The sequence below is a fragment of the Polypterus senegalus genome, chromosome 3, assembly GCF_016835505.1.
Source record: "Polypterus senegalus isolate Bchr_013 chromosome 3, ASM1683550v1, whole genome shotgun sequence".
NCBI lineage: Eukaryota > Metazoa > Chordata > Cladistia > Polypteriformes > Polypteridae > Polypterus > Polypterus senegalus.
The window spans coordinates 202,510,362-202,523,685 of record NC_053156.1 but is presented as its reverse complement, the minus strand read 5'-3'; the positions used below and the strand labels follow the sequence as shown (position 1 = coordinate 202,523,685).

Sequence of the window (13,324 nt, the reverse complement as noted above, 5' to 3'; positions counted from 1 at the left end):
TAAGGGGACAAAAAAATGAATTCAACTAATAAATATGGGTTGTTTCTGGATGAGGTGTTGGCAAGCCAATCAGGATGTGCTTACTCTGTAGTCTGTGTGTGGATCCTAATGCCGGAGTATCTAACAAGTAATTTAAATAATTCAAATAGTTATATAAATGTGTGCTTCATTTGAATATTTATGAAATAATTTGATATACAGAATTTGAAAAAAACAAGAGGACAAACAAGACATTGTTATCAGTAAAATATGCAAGTTAAAAAATGCTAAAAGAAAAAAAAAAATTTAGTAATAATAAACTTAACATAACTTTTTGTAAGCAGTCCAAATTGAAACATGACCAAATAATTAGGCTGTTGGGTTCTCTTAGGGCTCGTTTATACTTCACGCTCAGAACGTGTATGCGCAGGTATCATGGCTGCCACGCGTTACCAGCGTTCATTTAACGCGTCCTCTGAGCAGGACCTCAGAATTTAATGCGACGCTTGCACGAGTTGCAGTACCAGCAAAAAGTTGGGGGGGCGCAGTGTGATAAAAGTCGGAACGTGATGTCAGAGTCTCTTGTTTACTAACTACATGTGACAGAAAGCCACTATGCGCATCATGGTAGATTCGATGTGCGCACTTCAATGTTTGATGAATGGTTCGATGTGGTGTAGCAAAATGCCGGCATACAGATGCACTTGTGGTACTTTTATAATCAAGCATTGCATATTCCCAATCGTCTTTTTTTCTAGGGCTTCCTCCTGACCTGACAAGAGCAGCAAACAGCAATAGATCACCACACAGAACACATTAAATGTATGATATTCCAACTCTGGACATTTAGAATCCTTAGATTTATACTTGATATCACTGCCATGATGAAAGGCATTAAAGTATGTATGTTACATTTTACAGATAAATCATTAATTTCGTTTAAATAATGAACACTGTTAATAATTACACACATGGGGTTGACACGGTGGTGGAGCGGTAGCGCTGCTGTCTTGCAGGGAGTCCTGATATTACCTGCCTGGAGTTTACATGTTTTCCTGCTGGGTTTCCACAGAGTGCTCCGATTTCCTTCCAAAGATATGCACATTTGGCGACACTAAAATGACGCCAGTGTATGCAAGTGCTTGTATTCACCTTGCGATGAGCTGATGCCTCGTCCAGGGATTGTTTCTGCCTCGTGCCCAATGCTAGCTAGAATGGACACATCCCTAGATTGATGTATTTAATCATTAGATAGATAGATAGATAGATAGATAGATAGATAGATAGATAGATAGATAGATAGATAGATAGATAGATAGATAGATAGATAGATAGATAGATAGATAGATAGATAGATAGATAGATAGATAGATAGATAGATAGATAGATAGATAGATAGATAGATAGATAACATTCTTTTCAGAGATATTGTGGTAAGGTGTCATCAGAATTTAATGGGTGTTCCAGGCAATTCACAACACAACACAGCAGAGCTGAACCTGTTCTCACAGTGATAATATCTCACACTGCCACCTGGTGGATTCCTCCAGATATCCGTAAACTACGTGCACAAGTATAAACAGTAAAACGCTTGCGTAGCAGGAGCATCCCCTGGAGCATGCGTCGCATGAAATATAAACCCTATCTTAGGCTTCAGTATTACAATAGATCCACTTTTACATTTCACTTGTATTTTTAAAATTATTTTCTTAAATTGAGAGAGGTGTTATTCATTCATCATGAATATAGCTGCTAGGCATATCTAGAATAAAATACCTTAATAATGTTTGTAAAGAATAACTGGTACCAACTGAAATCATATTACAGCAGACTGTCAACATATCTCTTGGAGAGCATTGAATAATAAAGTTAAACTTTTCAGTAGCAGTTCATTTTTGATTTGCCGACTTTTGTGCTGCTCTGTGCTTTGTTCTTAAAGGGAAATGAATGCACATTGAGCATTTTTTTAATTTTATTTCCTGAAGCTTGTTACTGCTTTCATCACAATTAATTTTTCATTTTTTCAAAACCAACCTACTAGATATACACATTAATAGTCCATCAAAAATCCTCCTGTGCAAATGGTTCTGTGCAACAGGCAATTGTGTTCATTTTCAGACATTGGAGTCAAAGGGAAGAAATGGGAGAAAACCTTTACACTGCACAACACTTCATGAGCAGCATTTGATTATGACGGGCACCCACAGCCTTTACCCATATGGGATGCCAGCTGGATAGAAGTACCGGGGGAGAGAGCATCCACAAGGCACAACCTTCCCCAGCACACCAGAGGGCAGCCCTCCTGAGTGGCTGTGGCACCACAGATTCCCGCAGGGAATGCTTGGAATTGAAGTTTGGTACTGCCCTGGTGAGTTCCATGGGGGCAGCCAGGGGGAGCTGCTGAGCCTTAGATTGAACTTCCTTTATACCTGGGAATAATTCCAGGTCACTCAGGCCAGGTAATGGCTAATTTCAGATGGCTCCCAAATGTGTAATGGCCGTGGGCACCCATTACACAGTATAAACCGTATGTGGCTCACCCTGGGCACTCCTGTATGGCAACACAGGGGAAGTTGGATAGTCAGTCATTAGGTTGTATGTATCACTTCAAGAAAGAATATGGAAAGAGCCCAGAACTATTTTAGTTAAGGCGTGCTTATATTCATACCACTTTGACATCAAAACCAGGATTTTGCCAAGATGAACAGTCTTCATTCGGCAATTTAAACTACAGTAGAAAAATGTCACTTTACAAAACCAACCTCCCAGCAGCAGCTCCACTACAAGTGGACAGCAGTCCATTTCTATGCCATATACTCTGTTCCGGTTTGGATCAACTGCATGAACTGCACTAGGTTATTTAAAAAAAAAAAACTCTTATTGAGTCAGCCTGATCATCTATCTATACTAATAAAAGGCAAAGCCCTCACTCACTCACTCACTCACTCACTCATCACTAATTCTCCAACTTCCCGTGTAGGTAGAAGGCTGAAATTTGGCAGGCTCATTCCTTACAGCTTACTTACAAAAGTTGGGCATGTTTCATTTCGAAATTCTACGCCTAATGGTCATAACTGGAAGGTATTTTTCTCCATTAACTGTAATAGAGTTGAGCTGGAAAGACGTGGGGGGCGGAGTTTCATGTGACATCATCACACCTCCCACGTAATCACGTGAACTGACTGTCAACGCAGTGCGTAGAAAACCAGGAAGACCTCCAAAAAGCGCTTAAGAAAACATGTATTATATAATTGAGAAGGCAGCGAAACAATAAGAAGCGAGCAAGTGACATATACTACCATATTCATGAGTGCTGCTACCTCGGAAAGAAAGCAAGGTGTAAACCTAAACTTTAAATTAAGTTCATAGACAGGCTACGCTGCGTTTCACATGCCCACAGGTAATGCAGGATACAAGTTTAATGAGAGGACGCAGGATATAAACGAGAGTTTTGATCACTTTGTAACAAAGTTAAAATTGTAGGTGAAGGGCTGTGCTTATGCAAATTCCGAGAGACTGTGTTTGTGGGGGATTGACAGTTAAGGCGGGTGGGGAGTCACGTCATCATCTCCCCTCCCATTCATCTCATTTCGCTCTGAGCTGAGCTCCGCGGCTAAAGCCGTCTTCCGAAGCAACTTCGTCAGACTGCCACCAAATACTCACAGAAAAATCCACAAGTTAATACACACGCTGTCTCTAGAGTTTCTCCACACTCAATCCTCCAGGCACTACTTTCAAAAGGTCACATTGACAATCGTGTTACATTATTTTTAAAATCTTTCCTTTTCTTAGCACAAGCGCAGCTGAGAAGCTTCGATGCATGTGCTCCATAACGCGTTAAAAAATAATGCATTTAATCACACTTTGCATTACAAGCAAAGGGGAGCTTTTGTCAATGCATGATTTCCTGGTACAACGATTACATTGATCAGCGCATCCCGATTCATTTTACCCTCGCACCACCTTAGTTTGAGAAGAAGTATGAAAAATATGAGGTTAACACAGAAAACAGATCACCAATTCAAGCTTTATGAATAATCGATTCGCCATCAATAATTGTTTTGGTAAAGCCATCCTCCTTCCATTTTATAATTTTTCCGCCACTACCCATGATTAAATGAACTGTAAAAAAGTAAGAGCAAAGCAAGGGTGACTTATTTAGGCAGGCATATATATGACAGCAACACTCATGACAATGTCAATCATGTTACGTTATTATTAAAATGTTTCCTTTTCTTTTTCATTACTTCTTTAACACACTACTTCTCCGCTGCCAAGCGCGGGTATATATATATATATATATACAGATAGATAGAGATATATATATATATATATATATATATATAGATAGATATGAGAACAACACTCATATCAATGACAAAACAATTACATTACCAACCATGTTACGTTATTTTTAAAATTTTTCCTTTTCTTTTTCATAACTTCTTTAACACACTACTTCTCCGCTGCGAAGCGCGGGTATTCTGCTAGTTTATTTAATATGAGTTATCTACAATTTAATCATAGAAGAAAATCTATAAAAATAAGTTAATAAAACTGGCCTACGTTTATGCAGGATATTAATGCTTCTTAATTATGAGAACTGTTGATAAGTAGCTTTATTTGGATCCACAAGGTGACAGAGTTAAAAGTTGCCAGCACTGGCATAAATATATGAGCAAAGGATAAAAATGCATCTCTGCTTGAAATAAAGCTATCAGTTTTAGGAAGCCTATCTACTAAAACATTTTATTTCAGTGCACTCAGAAGTAATACTTGTGACAACTGAACAGTGCATTTAGCAGACAATTTATCTGCTCTGTCCAAATAAATACCATTGTGCTAAATTTCGCTCCAACACTAATCACTAGTATAAATTTCAAGTCAACCAGCTTCACAAAACTAAAAGTAATATTGTCAAGCGGCTAAGTAAATGTAAGTGGGTTACTTTCAGCATTGTTGTCTTGCTTTGCCCTATACTTCAATCGTGTTGCTTCTTCGGTGTTTTTGAATTGAGGTAGCACTGTTGTGGAACGCCATCTGTTTTTACACAACAAATAACCAACCACTTTTTCAGATTTTCATGTAAAATTCGAACATACTACAATTTTGACTGATATTTTTGAGTGAACCTTCTTCTGCTGAAAGTGATACAGCTGTTGCCATGATTACCCTATTCAAAAATGGTACAAATGGGAGTATGCTGGCATACAACATGAGGGAGGGGTTGGAATAACTAGTCAATTAAGAAATATGGTTGCATCATACAAATAGATGTCAAACATTGGTGGTGGATGAAGTGATTCCCCACTGTCTACCTAAAGTGCTTTGAATAGGTTGGAAAAGCACTATATAAATAAAATTATTTTTATTGGCATCCTTAGCATTATGATTACCACTGGAAAAATGAGCAAAGAGTGTTAAATATTTCTCCACCAGCAAAAAACAGAAATAACAGAAACATGGGTATGTCCACTACTGTAGGATTTATTATAGTACTTCATGAAATATGTTTTGAAACAGTAACCAACACATAAAAAATCTTTTCATATCTGCTTGATGTGTTATATGTAAATTTTCCAGATGTACGCAAAGCTTACTTCGCACAGGATTTAGAACTTGGTAAAGATTCGGTCCCATTTGGATGCAATGTACAGTATCCACAACAGCCTTCCCTCGTAACCCATAAGACTTTCATCAATACTTATGGCATGATTGGAAACATACTGTACACCAGCTGAATATTTTTGATTATCACCTGATTCTCTTCTCACAATTGGTACAGATTGGGTCCTGGGTGATTTGCTTTATCTTAGTCATCATTATTAGTGAAATGTAGGTACAGTAATCCCTCCTCAATCGCGGGGGTTGCGTTCCAGAACCCCCCGTGATAGGTGAAAATCCGCGAAGTAGAAACCATGTTTGTATGGTTATTTTTATATATTTTAAACCCTTATAAACTCTCCCACACTGATTATAAAAATTCCCCGCACAGTTATACAGCATAAACCCATTGTATTCTCTTAGATATTAGGGAAGACTCATTGAAATTATGTATGTAAACACACTGTTTATATACAGTAAAACCTAAATATTATTTTAAAGATATCGAGTGTCTCCGATATCACATATGTTACAGCCATTACGATAGACAGGCCACCAGCAATAAATACGTACAATGCAAGAAAAATTGTATACAGTGACTAAAGTACTGTAAGTAGAAAATTAATTATGGTTACTCACCAACAATGACATGATGACCTGTCCGATAACGATGAGTTTAGTTTTACTGCACAACAAAGGAGAGCGTTACAGCTCTTCTAAAGGAGCCTCTTCAGGCGACTGTAGCACCGCCGTTGTTCTTCCGGCAGTCTTCAATCCAAATTCCAAAAGCAGATTCCATCCAGACTACTGCCTTATTACATCCACTTACAACTCGTTTTGCACCCTGGTTAAAAGGACACTGCGGCCGTAGATCTTATATTTCTTTCCTACTTTTTAAATAAAAAGAATCGTAGCCTCATTGACGCCGTAATGGCGTCCTACAGCGGTGTAGCTTTTCCCTTCCTTCAGCATATCCAAAACGTTTACCTTTTCGACAATCGTTAACATCTTCCGTTGGCGCTTGGGCACGGCCCCTGAAGCAGTAGCAGGAGCAGACTGTTTTGGAGCCATAATGAAGGGCTTGACTATACACAAAGATAAACACAAAAGAGCACAAAAGTTAACTCTTTACACAGCAAAACACGTTGATGCTGAATGAGTAAGACGAGACTTCCTGGTTAACGCCACAGAATCGAATTCGGCGCTCCGTCGCAGAGCCATTCAGAACACAGGAACTTAACTGCGTGCACCGACTGGTTAGCTTCTCAGCCATCCGTCAATAGCGTCCCTTGTATGAAATCAACTGGGCAAGCCAACTGAGGAAGCATTCACAGGAAGTAAAAAGACCCATTGTCCACAGAACCCGCAAAGCAGCGAAAAATCTGTGTTATATATTTAGATATGCTTACATATAAAATCCGCGATAGAGTAAAGCCGCGAAAGTCGAATCGCGATATAGCGAGGGATTACTGTATATTGTACTGAGTGAAAAATGACACTCATACTTAACTTCACTGAAAATGGGTGTCTGCAACAAAAGGTTTGTGAAACAGAACTCTCTCTGGACTGGTTCACCCAAAATGCTCTGCAGTATCAGGAGAATGGAAAACACCCACATATCAACTGCACCTACAGGCTGCCTGTGACTGCAACAACCAGATGGATTACTGTGACTTTTATGATCCTGCTTTAGCATAGTAGTACTGTACATTTCAACAGCTGTTTTCTCCACCAGACTACCACCAACAAACAGTCCAGATAATTATGATCAACAGACATCATTAGACAAGGATTACCCATAAATGGGCAACAAAAAATAGCATGAGTGTCAGCAGTAGAAGGAAGCTGACACCAAACTTGAAAATCACTGAAATGTGGTAGTTCCATATATACAGAGCTGGTGTCATTGTTACTGTCTGTGTCAACCTAATGACCAATTTACATCCCCATTATTATCACTAAGTTTAATTTCAGTTTATTCTGAAGCTGACTTTACAGCTTTTACCATTGTGGTTTTTGGTTACCATAGAGTTAACATACTGAGTTAATGTACTGAAATATTCATATTTTTCTGTTGCATGAGGTTATTTCATCCATTAGATGGCAGCAAAATATTTGGGCTTAGCATTGTAAAGTGCATAATTACACATTACTCCTAGTCTGACTCAGGCTTAATTGTTTTTACATAGAATTTTGAGCCCAAGTAACACTCATGGTTAATGCCAAGGAAGTTAATCATAACAACTAAAATTTGACAAGCACAATGCAATCATATACAACATATTTTAATGATACTAATGGGATGCAATGGTTGTAACAAAGGCTTTGAAAGGCATTTCAAAAGAATGAATCAAGAGTACATTATGGCTGTGCAGTATACCAGAAAACCCAGATTTTAAAATGAAACGGTGCCAGAACTTCAGAATTTTGGTACTGGAAGCAAGCATCAGCTTTCCACTCACGCCCACTCTCCCCCACCACACCTGGTTACAGTAGACAAGGAAAACATGCTCACACGTGACACGATCAAGACTTCCCAGGGAAACCTACTGCCTTATTACTTCTACACGATGGAGACTTCACACCACCTGCATCATTGCACTCTTTATTTTATAAAGCTGGAAACAGTGTGTAGTGCGACACACAAGGGAGGCTGGAATAAGACAGTTACTTGGTTTCAAAAGGGTGGCTACACAGGACTGAAAACATAACATATTTTTAGTTTCATTTTAACCACATAAACTGAAGACACAGTAATACTTTTTTCAAAGAAAATACCTTCTGCTTTTCATGGAGTGTAACCTCCTGAAGTGATCCCACTAAGCCTGCAGCTCCATCAGAGGACCAAAGCTCAGATGCTGGCTGCAGCTGCCGAAGCTGGAGGTTTACGGCATTAGGGTGGTTCTTGCAGTGGTGTCGACCAAATGGAACAAACTCCTGCAAATCCCCTGCTGCTATCATCGTTGCTCTCTCTTCATAGATGGTCGACATGAGTTACAGATATCAGCATTATTTCTGAAAGTAAAAAAAAATTAGGGGGCCATTCACTTAAATTTTAAGCTATTTGAAATAACATTAATATATAACGAATTTTCTTCTACACCTTTATATAATAAAAAAAAACTAATTCCACATACAAAGGTGTATTATGCAACATTACGCAAAGCATATTTAAAAACAGGAATATTAGCTTAATTAGAGCAGAATGGTTTAAACCAGGGGTGAGTACCATCAGCCATAGAGGCTGAAAGGTTTTGTTCAACCCCAGTTTCTTAATAAATAATTCTTGCATATAACAGATGTTATTTAATTGAATGTATTGTTAGTGTTTTACTCTGAAATGTCCTTTCTAACAATATCATCCAAACGGATTGAAGCCTAAAATGAATGAGTAATTTTCAGTCTTTTAATTTCTTCCTCTTCTGTTTCCTTGTATTTTATATACAGGTGAAAATCCAAACCACCTAGACAGAGAACTTTCGGTTCCTTGGTTTATTTCAATCTTATTGCTAATAAGGAGGCATTGAAAGCACTGACTGCTGCTATTTAGGACTAAAATGAGCAATTATGCATTTGAAACATTAACGAGCGAGACAAAGTTATCCAGAAAAAATGTCAATTCTGGCTGATGAAGCACTTATAAGCAAAAACTTTACATTAAACAATTGTATTGGAACAAAAACCTGTCTGCAGCCCTCTAGGACCGACTTTGTTCACCACTGGTTTAAACACAAATTCAAAGAAAAAAATGGCATACAGTGCATTCGGAAAGTATTCACCTTTGGCAGCAATTACAGCCTCAAGCCTTTTTGAATATGATGCCATAAGCTTGGCACACCTATCCTTGGCCAGTTTCGCCCATTCCGCTTTGCAGCACCTCTCAAGCTCCATCAGGTTGGATGGGAAGCGTAGGTGCACAGCCATTTTAAGATCACTCCAGAGATGTTCAATCGGATTCAAGTCTGGGCTCTGGCTGGGCCACTCAAGGACATTCACAGAGTTGTCCTGAAGCCACTTCTTTGATATCTTGGCTATGTGCTTAGGGTTGTTGTCCTGCTGAAAGATGAACCATCGCCCCAGTCTGAGGTCAAGAGTGCTCTGGACCAGGTTTTCATCCAGGATGTCTCTGTACATTGCTGCAGTCATCGTTCCCTTTATCCTGACTAGTCTCCCAGTTCCTGCCACTGAAAAACATCCCCACAGCATGATGCTACCACCACCATGCTTCACTGTAGGGATGGTATTGGCCTGGTGATAAGCAGTGCCTGGTTTCCTCCAAACATGACGCCTGGCATTCACACCAAAGAGTTCAATCTTTGTCTCATCAGACCAGAGAATTTTGTTTCTAATGGTCTGAGAGTCCTTCAGATGCCTTTTGGCAAACTCCAGGTGGGCTGCCATGTGCCTTTTACTAAAGAGAGGCTTCCGTTTGGCCACTCTACCATACAGGCCTGATTTGTGGATTGCTGCAGAGATGGTTGTCCTTCTGGAAGGTTGTCCTCTATCCACAGAGGACCTCTGGAGCTCTGACAGAGTGACCATCGGGTTCTTGGTCACCTCCCTGACTAAGGCCCTTCTCCCCCGATCACTCAGTTTAGGTGGTTGGCCAGCTCTAGGAAGAGTCCTGGTGATTTCAAACTTCTTCCACTTATGGATGATGGAGGCCACTGTGCTCATTGGGACCTTCAAAGCAGCAGAAACTTTTCTGTAACCTTCCCCAGATGTGTGCCTCGAGACAATCCTGTCTCAGAGGTCTACAGACATTTCCTTTGACTTCATGCTTGGTTTGTGCTCTGACATGAACTGTCACCTGTGGGACCTTATATAGACAGGTGTATGTCTTTCCAAATCATGTCCAATCAACTGAATTTACCACAGGTGGACTCCAATTAAGCTGCAGAAACATCTCAAGGATGATCAGGGGAAACAGGATGCACCTGAGCTCAATTTTGAGCTTCACGGCAAAGGCTGTGAAAACATATGCACATGTGCTTTCTCAATTATTTTTATTGTTAATAAATTTGCAAAAACCGCAAATAAACTTTTTTCACGTTGCCATTATGGGATGTTGTGTGTACAATTCGGAGGAAAAAAATGAATTTAATCCACTTTGGAATAAGGCTGTAACATAACAAAATGTGGAAAAAGTGATGTGCTGTGAATACTTTCCGGATGCACTGTAAATTCTATTTAATCTGCAACTGATTAGGCTGTTTACCCATGCAATCTTAGTCACCAGTTGTGCTTTCATTACTGATATATTCACTTACTTCAAAAATTGTGCATGACGTTTCACCTAATTACTGTTCTCTGTAACTTTGTTTAAAGGACAAATTTGATTCCGTGAACATACGAAAAAATTAATGAATGACTGAAAGAGAATCTCGTCCCTGACTCAATGGTACAATTATAAAAGACATACAAACAGAAGATACTTTTTATGTATTCACAGTAAAATTGTTATTTACATGTAACTAAAGGAAAATAAACTTTTATCTTAGTAGCACACGGATTTCAGCGTGTATGTTGAGCACTTCGACATTCACTTCCATGGGTCTATCCCTTGTCTCTGATATGATGCTACCGTACATGCGGGCAAAATTTATTATTTACAAGTGGACGTACGAAACACAGAAAAAAACCTACATAACTAATAGCTGCTCTTTAATAGTAATGATGGTACTGTACACGCGGACAAGATTTAATAATTACAAGTGGACGTACGAAACACAGAAGAACACCTACATAATTTATAGCTGCTCTGTAATAGTAATGCTACTGTACACGCTGACCACATTTAATAATTTAATTGAAGTACACGTAGGAAATACAAAAAAACTACATGATTTACACAATAATTATTTAATCTTCCTAAACTATAAGGAACAAATTACAAATGCATAGTACAATCAGCAGATATACTTATAAAACAAATATGCCTAAAACATAATGTAGAGCGACTCAAAATATCTAACCTGATAATAACAAATCGTCTATTAGTTCCTCTCGGCGTCCTTGTTTTCCGAATTTTCAATACTATTTTGTCTCTTACGTATTTAATTACAAATCGAAATCTGATATCTAGGAAAATGCCACCCTTAGCAAGAAAAGAAAAAGAAAGGTTCAAACAGACGCGGCCATGTTTGTTTCCCGTCAGCACTCGCGAAAGAACGTTCACCAATGAAAGAAGAGCGAAGGTCTGTACAGTCCGGCGATAGCCAGTGAAATTGCAGGCGGGGATCTGAGTCAGATGCGGTCCCCTGAAATTGAGATAAAGACCGCTGAGAAATTCTAGCGTACAGATTAGTAAATCAAAATAAGAATGTGAGAGTTGTTGAAGTTAAGAAACCGAATTATGCATCTCAGAGCTACTGTATGTGGGGCATGCTAAAGCTAGCTACTCTTTTACAGTTGTTTTGTTGGCCTGCAATTTATTCGTAGCACAGCTAAATCCTTTACACGCACAACTCTCTGCTAACTTCAGAGAATATATTGTATAACGTACTTTGCGTCGAACCTCGTTAGTACTTAGAAAGAGAATCACTTCACAGTTTAGTTTCAGGTTCTATCTGCATTACCCAACGCGGATGCATTCGTCAAGTCCTTTGTTAAACCTTGTGTAAGATCCTATCTCTTTATTAAATCAGTGTATAGTTTAGTGATTATTAAAGATAAAATTATTTGGTGGAAAGCTTGGTTAATTGCTAATAGTTATTCTATTATGCTTCACAGAATTTGCCCAGTTAATGCCCTTGTAATTAAAATGTTTCCAGATATAGCTATTAATTGCACATTTTATAATTCGCAGCTGAAGAAGTTCAACATCTTTGTTTTTGCCCTCTCTCTAGAAACCTATTGAAAGAAATTGTCCAATTTGAGGTATTTTATTTTCTTTTTCAATTAAATGCTATTTCTTTTATAAGAAGTAATCTTTTAATTATACCACTTAATTTCTTATCAGTTTTTAATATTACTTGGGAAATATTTCATACCTAAGTGTACATACTGTAGATCAGATGGTAGATTGAACTTTATTTGTCCCCACGGGTATATTTGGCCTTTAACCTTAAGATTTTTAAAACATATGCATAGTTTTATATATGTATATATATATATATATATATATATATATATATATATATATATATATATATATATACACTCACCTAAAGGATTATTAGGAACACCATACTAATACGGTGTTTGACCCCCTTTCACCTTCAGAACTGCCTTAATTCTACGTGGCATTGATTCAACAAGGTGCTGAAAGCATTCTTTAGAAATGTTGGCCCATATTGATAGGATAGCATCTTGCAGTTGAAGGAGATTTGTGGGATGCACATCCAGGGCACGAAGCTCCCGTTCCACCACATCCCAAAGATGCTCTATTGAGTTGAGATCTGGTGACTGTGGGGGGCATTTTAGTACAGTGAACTCATGGTCATGTTCAAGAAACCAATTTGAAATGATTCGAGCTTTGTGACATGGTGCATTATCCTCCTGGAAGTAGCCATCAGAGGATGGGTACATGGTGGTCATGAAGGGATGGACATGGTCAGAAACAATGCTCAGGTAGCCCGTGGCATTTAAACGATGCCCAATTGGCACTAAGGGGCCTAAAGTGTGCCAAGAAAACATCCAACACACCATTACACCACCACCACCAGCCTGCACAGTGGTAACAAGGCATGATGGATCCATGTTCTCATTCTGTTTACGCCAAATTCTGACTCTACCATTT

The 13,324-nt window shown here is 38.7% G+C and overlaps 1 protein-coding gene across 2 annotated transcripts in view; it reads right to left on the bottom strand.

Moving 5' to 3' along the window:
* Positions 1 to 11,740, bottom strand: part of anapc1 (anaphase promoting complex subunit 1) — a 260,906-nt gene extending 249,166 nt beyond the window's left edge. For both annotated transcript variants that reach the window (XM_039748373.1, XM_039748374.1), the window contains exons 1-2: positions 11,559 to 11,740; positions 8,362 to 8,598 (exon numbers count right to left, since the gene is read on the bottom strand). In XM_039748373.1, the coding sequence (XP_039604307.1) occupies positions 8,362 to 8,574 (213 nt within the window). In that variant the 5' untranslated portion in view covers positions 8,575 to 8,598; positions 11,559 to 11,740. The remainder of the gene's footprint in view (positions 1 to 8,361; positions 8,599 to 11,558) is intronic.
* Positions 11,741 to 13,324: the final 1,584 nt, after the last annotated feature.